This window comes from Dreissena polymorpha, chromosome 14 (genome assembly GCF_020536995.1).
Source record: "Dreissena polymorpha isolate Duluth1 chromosome 14, UMN_Dpol_1.0, whole genome shotgun sequence".
NCBI classification, from domain to species: Eukaryota; Metazoa; Mollusca; class Bivalvia; order Myida; family Dreissenidae; genus Dreissena; species Dreissena polymorpha.
This window is the reverse complement of record NC_068368.1, coordinates 48,902,384-48,911,772: the sequence shown is the minus strand read 5'-3', so window position 1 is coordinate 48,911,772 and position 9,389 is coordinate 48,902,384. Positions and strand designations below refer to the sequence as shown.

The window sequence follows — 9,389 nt, the reverse complement described above, 5'->3', positions numbered from 1 at the left end:
GCTTGACAGAGTTGTCTGCTATTGTTTATAGGTTGGGGTCATGTTGGTAAACAAGTATGCAAAATATGAAAGCAATATGTCAAGGGACAAAGAAAATATTTGGGGTAGTACGAAAACTTAAACATTTGCACAGACGCTCACGCCAACGCCGGGGCGAGTAGGATAGCTCCACTTATATATTTCATATATAATAGTCTACCTAAAAAGTAATACTGTTTATCATGAAAACATATTACATAACATTTTGATTCCTAGTATTCTTCATCAATTCCCTTCCTACTCATTCTTTCCAATTTTCTCTTTGATATCTTCTTCACAGTATATGCCTTATTTTTGTCTCTCTTGAACTTCAACAAATCCCCTTCGTCCCCTGATTCCTTCGCTTCCATGTACGGCTGCCTACGAACTGAGCTTTTGGCATCTAAGACCTTCTGCATCAGCACATCATGCTGTAGCCCATACATATCTTGTCGTATAGGAACGCTCAGATCTTCAATCTCAAACTTATCAATTGAATGTTTAGCGTTTACATTGATATTTGATTTCTCTGATACCTTAAATACTTTACCACTACCACTAAGACCAACACTGATACTTGCTTTCTCTGAATCCATTACTATATTTTGTGAGTAAAAACTCTGCATATCACAAACTCTGTTACTTTCATCTGTATTGCCACCATGTAGAGGTCTCACAGCTGCAGACTGGCTGATGAGGAAGTCGATATCAAGGTTCCCCAACTTCCCACGTGCATTCAGTAGACTGCTCATGTTGTCATGGTCACCCAGGCCAGCTGGGCCCTGCACACTGGACAAGTCTGGTTCCCTGTGTGAAGGTCCAGTGTCCAGATTCTTGAACAGATCTTCAACCTGCTTGAGCCGGGCTAAAGACAGGTCCTTGATGAAGCATACAGGAGGCACACGGCCACATACGCGTGACTCTATCAGCAGGTGTCTGTAGAAAATGTTACTTTTCTTACTTACATGATGACTGACAACTATATAAGATTACTATGTACCACCAAAGTAGGATAATTCAAAGTTAATTGAAGGAATCAAATCCTTCAAGTATTGAAAGTCATTAGTTTTGTTTGAATATAAACAAACCAGAAATAAAACTAGAACTTTGTCACAGACGTGACGAATACCCCCACATGCCACGTTGACACAGAATATTTTGCATGTTGTCTTCACAAAAAAAGCGGACACCATGCTCAATGTTTCAAACGCACTAAGTGACCCCGTGACCTAGTTTTTGACCTGTCAAGGCCCATGTTCAAACTTGACCTACACATCATCTAGATACAACTTCTGACCAAGCGTGGTAAAGATCTGATAAAAACTACTTGAATTAGAGAGCGGACACCATGCTGAGTGTGTATAACGTACTTAGTGACCCCATGACCTAGTTTTTGATCTGGCATGGCCCATGTTCCAACTTGGCCTTAAGGTCATATAGATAAAACTTCTTACCAACTTTGGTGAAGATCGGATGAAAACTACTTGAATTAGAGAGCGGACACCATGCTGAATGTTAAAAAACGCACTAAGTGACCCCGTGACCTAGTTTTGGGCCCAGCATGGCCCATGTTCAAATTTGGCGTAGAGATCATATAGATACAACTTCTTACCAAGTTTAGTGAAGATACTGGATAAAAACTTTTTGAATTAGAGAGCGGACACCATGCTGAATATTTAAAACGCACTAAGTGACCCAATGACCTTGTTTTTGACCCGGCATGACCCATATTCTAACTTGACCTAGACATCATCTAGATACAACTTCTGACCAAGTTTGGTGAAACTTGGATGAAAACTACTTGAATTAGAGAGCGGACACCATGCTCAATTGTTAAAAACGCACTAAGTGACCCCGTGACCTAGTTTTTGATCCAGCATGACCCATATTCGAACCTGACCTAGACATCATCTAGATACAACATCTGACCGAGTTTGGTGAAGATCGGATGAAAACAACTTGAATTGGAGAGCGGACACTTAATACAGACCGACAGACAGACCGACCGACCAACAAGCTAACTCCTATATACCCCCCAAACTTCGTTTGTGGGGGTATAATAATTAAACAGTATTATTATTAAAAGAAAAGCATGAGCTTTGCAAAGAATGTACCAAGCAATAATATTTGATTTCAGAAAATGTGTGGATAGTATCAAAGTGCACTGAAATGATAAGTAACTTAACAAAGTGAAACAGCTCATCAAACAATATAGATTAGGAACAAAACTGCAGTATTTGACTACTCAAAGTAGCAATAGGTGAGACAATCATTATTCATTGAAATATTAAGTACATCCTTCTACAACCATTACATCTACCATACCTGAGTCTGCCAGCCTTCTGGTCAAGTGTTACTTGCAGAGCTGAATCCTGCTCAGTGTTCCCACTTGCTTTCCAGAACACCTTGAGGGCAGAGAAATCATGAACCATCTCCACCTACAGATATAGCATACATTTAGCTTCATAATTATTCAATATAATTCTTAATTATACATGTATAAACATTTTGAATCCTGCTCAGTGATCCAACTTGCAGCCCAGAAGGCACAGAGGGCAAAGTAATCATTAAACAGAACCAGATGTAGAGTTTGAAGGACATTAATTACATGTTAACTTACAGGACATGATGAGCCTCTTGCTTGTATTGCAAAGCTTTATAGAAATTAATATTGCATGTTTATTGTTAAAATTGCTGTTAATGGAAGCCACTGCTTCTATTATGCATATTAATTATATTTAAAATGTGACAAAGACAACACCCACGTACCAGTATATACCCACATAGTATTATATGAACTTGGATTACATTGACTTTTAAACACAACGTTTAAAGATAATAACTGCAAATCTCTTTATTTCAGAGAACAGCAATAATAAATATGATAATGCTGAAATATAAAATAAAATAATAAAAAAGCAACAGAAAGAGATCCCATGGGAAACATGTTGTGACACGTTTGAAGTATATCTATATTTAACCGTGACCCCTAAATCAGACCTAGCATTTAGCCAGGGACAAATTTCAGTGAGTGACAAGCTTTCTCCACCATATGTTTGTTAAACTTATGCTATTTTAAAATTGACCGCTACATGTAGATGGTTAACTTCTGATCTGGACAAGATAAGATGGATACACGCACATATAGGATGTACATACAGACAGAAAAGTGCAATATTAACTCTTTCAGTGCTGGAACCGAATTTTGAAGGCCTTTGCAAACAGTTTGGATCCAGATGAGACGCAAAAGAACGTGGCGTCTCATCAGGATCCAACTTGTTTGTTATTCTGATAGTATTCTTTAAAAAAAATCGAAGAAATTTCTAATTTTAGAAATTCAGCAAACGACACTTTAGCAACAAAATTTCCCAGCATACAAAGGGTTAATGCCTCTCACTTTGTGGGGGCATTAAGAAACAATTTCAAACTGAATAAAAAAGAATAAACCTTTACAACATGAAAGTGTATGTCAAATTCTCCACTGTTCAGGATCCCTAGAATTGCCTCAAGCAGGACACTGTTCATCCACACCTGACGTGTAAACGTCTCTTCAGAATTCCTATTCCTAGTCTTTTTCACAGCTTCATTTCCAACCTATCAAGAGAATAAAAATTAATGCAGATAATAATAAGGAGCTGCGCCATGAGCGCATGATACGCCCGTCGTTCGCCAATGAAGTAGTAAGGTAATAAATAACCCTTTGAATAATTTTTTTACTTCAGTTTATTTGTATTTGAATACATGGTTTATTTTATAAGTACATGAGCATGGAGCGCCGTCTCCTTGACATTCAACAAAGTCCCATAACTCTGGAACAACAATTCAGAATTCCGTCAAAAACGAAAGGGGATCAGGGTTTATCAATATTAAGATTGTGTTGAAATTTGAAAAAAATCCATTGAAGGATATTTGAGCTACGGTAGGACATTCAATGAAATCACGAAATTTTGACGAACAAAGTCCCATAACTCTGGAACGACAATTCAGAATTCCGTCAAAAACGAAAGGGGATCAGGGTTTATCAATATTAAGATTGTGTTGAAATTTGAAAAAAATCCATCGAAGGATATTTGAGCTACAGTAGGACATTCAATGAAATCACGAAATTTTGACGAACAAAGTCCCATAAATTGGAACGACAATTCAGAATTCCGTCAAAAACGAAAGGGGATCAGGGTTTATCAATATTAAGATTGTGTTGAAATTTGAAAAAAATCCATCGAAGGATATTTGAGCTACAGTAGGACATTCAATGAAATCACGAAATTTTGAGGAACAAAGTCCCATAACTCTGGAACGACAATTCAGAATTCCGTCAAAAACGAAAGGGGATCAGGGTTTATCAATATTAAGATTGTGTTGAAATTTGAAAAAAATCCATTGAAGGATATTTGAGCTACAGTAGGACATTCAATGAAATCACGAAATTTTGACGAACAAAGTCCCATAACTCTGGAACGACAATTCAGAATTCCGTCAAAAACGAAAGGGGATCAGGGTTTATCAATATTAAGATTGTGTTAAAATTTGAAGAAAATCTGTCAAAGGATATTTGACGTAGCGTACGACATTAACAGACGGACAGACAGACGCGGGGTATACCATAATACGTCCCGTCATAGACGGGCGTATAAAAATAGTGTATTCAATATACCTGTAAATACCTGTAAATAATACATTGAAATTAAATGAAAGAAACATTCACTTGTGTCCTCATCCTCCTACATGAAGAGATCACATTTTTATTTTGTTTCAAGTTTCTTTGCATTGTAGACTGGGACTAATGTATATATTTGTATACCAAACACATAATTAAATGTACAACAAACAGTAAAATCCAAAAAAGGTTTACTGTAATTATGACTACATGAACAATTTTGGTGAATTATTATGAAATAGATGTACAACAGTGAAATCCAAAAAAGGTTCACTGTAATTATGACTGCATGAATAATTTTATTTTATTTTTTGTTTTGTTTTATACCACATTTATATAGCGCCCTTTTCATACTCGCGGGTGCGTTCAAAGGCGCTTTTACATGTTTTTCCCTGATCACTGAGTCACAAGTCGTCCGTTAACATCTTTTGGTGAATTATTATGAAATAGATAATCAAATTTTATTATAAAATAGGCTTTTATCAGAAAATGTGTTATGTAATGTAAGTGGAAATTTCTTTTACAAAACTGTTGTTTTGGCTATTAAGCTAACATATAGAATAATATTTATCATGTGCACTGTCTGATGGAATTTCACTAATTAACAATTTAAGCAATCCATGAAAATGATCAAACAGTTGTATTTAATTATTTATTTAATCTTAAGTCAGATTCAAGCTGTTACGTTTCCCCCAGATTGCAGCTTGCCGAAGATACCAAAAGGTTAACTTACTGTCGAACCTGTATCCTTTATCTGTGTCGGTGCAAACCATTTACCTTTCTTTCTGAAAAATAGAAAAATTCTAATAAAACATAACAAAACATAGTGCTTAATTGTCACAAAATAGGCCCATTTAAATGGTGTGTTAAACAGTCTTGCATAAGAGAACAGAAAGGGTATACGTGCTTTAGTCAATCTACATGTAACTGGTTATACGAATAAGTGGAAATTAAATGTCCACAAACTCTGTCAGCAAATTTTATTAGAATACGTTAAAAACTATTTTAATTAAACTACAGACACATTAAAAATGGTAATTTTAATAATTCAAGGGCCATAATTCTGAAGTGTGATCTAGCTGGTTATAAAACATGACCGAGATATTATGCCTAGAAAAATTGTATCCAAGTTAAATGATGATCAACGTAAAACTGTTTGAAATAGGAATCATACATCATAGTGGAAAAAGGCAGGATCTCACCGATTTTAAAAGGGGCGTATAAAAGTTATATACCGGTATGAATGTTATGTGACAATTGGGTAAATTTTAAGTAGCAACAAAAGAAATGTAATAAAACATAACACAGTCACAGCTAGAGTTTGGGTTTATTTGGTTCAAAACAGTGTGTTTTTTTACCAGGACATAAAAGTTTATGCTGGTAAAATAATTACATCATAGTATTTCAGTTTGTTCTCAATGTTTTAAGCATATTGAGACTATTGGTAACTTTTTAATAAAGAAGCAAATTATTCATAATGCCCATCCATTTAATATCTGGAATTCTATTGTTTTAAAACAATCAAATGCCCGAAAGTTCAGTACAGCAAAGTAGGAATTGGGTATTTTTATGATAATGGTCATGGTAATAACACACAACTATCTAAGAAAAGGGATTATATCCACTAGGTGTTCATATCTTTCATCAAACAAAATTTCATTTCCAAACCAGGAATGTGACATGTTCATGTTAAAAAATAAAGTTTAATTCTGCAGTGTAAGAAAGTAATATACTTCAGACAAAAAAAAATTCCTTGGTCAATGATCGATGTAAAATATATAATGGTTGGGGCTGGTTCAGCTGCACAATTCTTCGTTACAATATTTGGTTTACCAACTTTAAAATAACACAGTAGAAAATATAGGTCTTGCCTTTATACTAAGATTGAGTTAGGGGTGTTTCCTTTAGTAAAAACTTGTATGAATCGGTCTGTAAAGGCCCAGTCTCACTATGATGCCAGTGGAGCCCGGCGAGTGATCCGGGATCTACCAGGATGAACAGGGGCTCTACCTGGATGAACCAGGGCTCCACACTGGCGACCAGGATGAAACGGGGACAACGGGGAACAACCCGGGCTCCACTAGGAAAGTATTTAAATGTTTAATACCTCCGGGATGAACAGGCAATTACCGGCGCGGCACTGGCAACAACCGGGACAGCACCGGGAACAACCCGGACAGCACCATAGTTCCACAGAGGCCCATACAGACCCTGACAGAGCTATGGCAACGCCCAATGTCGCTGGTGTTGCCCCGGTGAATGCCGGCAGTCTTGGTATAGCTACGGTACATGGGTTAACCAGCGCTCTGACGGAACACCACTGGGGCTCCGCCTGGGCATTACCAGCGACAACAGGGGTTAAACCGGGGTGTTGCCATAGCTCTGCCAGGGTCTGATGCCGGTATAGCCCCGGTGTATGCCGGTGCTCTGCCAGGACCCTACCAGCTTTTACCGCGGCTCCACCTGGGCATTACGGAAACAACTTCACCGCGATAAACCGTAGCTAGTCCAGGGACTCAGGACTCGGCCGGGTTGTTGACCAGCTTCAACGGCGGCACCGAGAAATAGTGTGTCAGCTTAAAAAAAATTCTATGAAGCATCCTGGTTCTCATCGGTCGACCGGCCATAGCAAACCGGGATGTACAGAGGCTCTACCGGCAATAGTGAGACTTTGGCTTTAGAATCAAAGCCATTATTTTAAGCCATTTTAGGAGGCGCTATGCCAGTGTTGTCTGGGCTTGACTAGAATTATCTCCATATTGATTGGTTTACATATCCACATGCAGGGCGTTTGTCATCTTTAAATTTGTATCTTGATTCTTAAGCTTATGAAATGATTGGTTAAGATTTGCATAGGTCTTGCCATTAGAAATATTGTTGATTTTATCCTTTTATCATACAATAAGTAAAGTCGTAAAACTTAAAAGCAATAACATACTTGTTTCCCTTTGTCATTATTTTTGTCATAATTTTTGAGTCATTGATATTTAAGTGTTGCGTAGCTGTACAAAACAATAGTCTCGTATGAAAAATTAAAGAATGTCGATATCTGCTAAAGATCATCTTGAGGGCGGTGCCAAGTTTAGCGATGTAAATGTAGTACGACTAAAGGCCGCGTATGACTAATATATGCGCCATCATCCAGAGTGGTTGTCCATTGTGTACACACCGGTCTTAATGACACCATCTGGTAATGTAACGACTCGCCCCCTTAACGACTCGCCCCATCTATGTATAGAATGAGTGGTTGCCGGCTCTTTCGGCCCCGTTTTTTTCAGGCTCATTCGGCCCAACTACCAGGCTTTTTCGGCGCTATTTTTTATTTGAATAAATCGTTGAAAATATGTTGGTCGAAACTCTTTAAAACTATGGAATATTGTTTATTACTGTATTATATTATCTTAATTGAAGATCATTCCATTTGAAAACAGATTCTCTTGCTTCAGGTTTATCGTCGTCAAAATGAGGCGTTATTAAAGAATAAATACGAGAGTCTTAGGCGGCTTTGAAAATAAAACAAATTACAAATAAATTTCTATAACATATATTTGGATAATTTTAAAGTTATAACAATATGGAATACATACGTCTTAACAACACAATACATTAATTTACTATAATTACATAATACATAATTTCCGCATATAAGTTGTTCATTTTATTAATAATTCAATTACATCATAATAATCATCATCATTATCATCTTAATAATCGTAAGCAGTTAAATCATAATAATTATAAGTATCAGCAATTACCGCTGGTCGTATTCATACCAGAGCTGTCAATTTGGCAAAGCTGCTGGTCAAGATTAACATAGTTGTTCCCTCTCGCACCAGCTGGGCCTGCTCCGGCAGGTACTCAGCCTTGCTCTGGTGAGCGCTTAGTCTTCTGACACTGACACGTCTGACAATCCGAAATCATGTGAAATGTCGAACCGCACAAGCAAAGCAGGATCCGCGGATGCCTGAGTATACAACGAATACAATGTATTAATGTCACTAACAATTTAATGACACTTTATATATTACTTATTTACGATTATCGATTGACTCAAATTAACATAACAGCATGATAAAGAGCTAGTCAGTATAATAGAGATAGCAAAATAATACCAATGAACACAATCTTTAAACTTTTGTATTGTTGTGAAATAATTGCGCTAAAAACTGCGAAACCTTAGTATATATATATGTATATGTATATGTAATGCTTATATCGGAGAAGTAGCTAGTACCTCAATCAATAACGTTTTCTAAGTTAAGGCTGATGTCAGGGCGGTTGCAGCAGTCATTGCAGGTGAAGGTAAGGATTATAACCCCTCTCTTTGCTCTAAAATATTCTGTCACGGAAATGCCTACAACGTGTTTGCACATTTCGTCATAAATTACGTTTCAAAATAAGGGAATCTGTAAATAACAAAACTGATTTATGAATTAACGCTAATGAACGAAACTGTTAATGTTTCATAGACACTTATCAGTTTAATTTCATAATAAAAGTTTGTTTATTTCTAATTTACAGCATACACTTGTTCATGTTGTGATACACATCGTTTTTGCATTACACATGTCTTGTTGTTTTTAATTACTCTCATCATAATTGATTCATTATTACGACCCCGTCTTTCATTATCGAGTGAAACCATTGACTTGCACCCGGTTGTATGACCTTTATCAGGTTGTTAAATACATGTGTTACCAGATTAACAAATTGT

At 36.8% G+C, this 9,389-nt stretch overlaps 1 protein-coding gene across 2 annotated transcripts; it reads right to left on the bottom strand.

The window, feature by feature from the left end:
* Positions 1 to 202: 202 nt before the first annotated feature.
* On the bottom strand, positions 203 to 7,854 carry LOC127857539 (uncharacterized). Of its 2 annotated transcripts, XM_052393978.1 has the most exons (5): positions 7,614 to 7,854; positions 5,409 to 5,460; positions 3,466 to 3,612; positions 2,344 to 2,456; positions 203 to 954 (listed from the first exon to the last, which is right to left on the bottom strand). In XM_052393978.1, the coding sequence occupies exons 1-5, from the start codon at positions 7,736 to 7,738 to the stop codon at positions 252 to 254; spliced, it is 1,140 nt and encodes a 379-aa protein (XP_052249938.1). In that variant the 5' UTR covers positions 7,739 to 7,854; the 3' UTR covers positions 203 to 251. The 2 variants fall into 2 exon arrangements, with proteins under 2 accessions (XP_052249938.1, XP_052249939.1); XM_052393979.1 differs by lacking the exons at positions 5,409 to 5,460; positions 7,614 to 7,854 and adding an exon at positions 5,030 to 5,243.
* Positions 7,855 to 9,389: the final 1,535 nt, after the last annotated feature.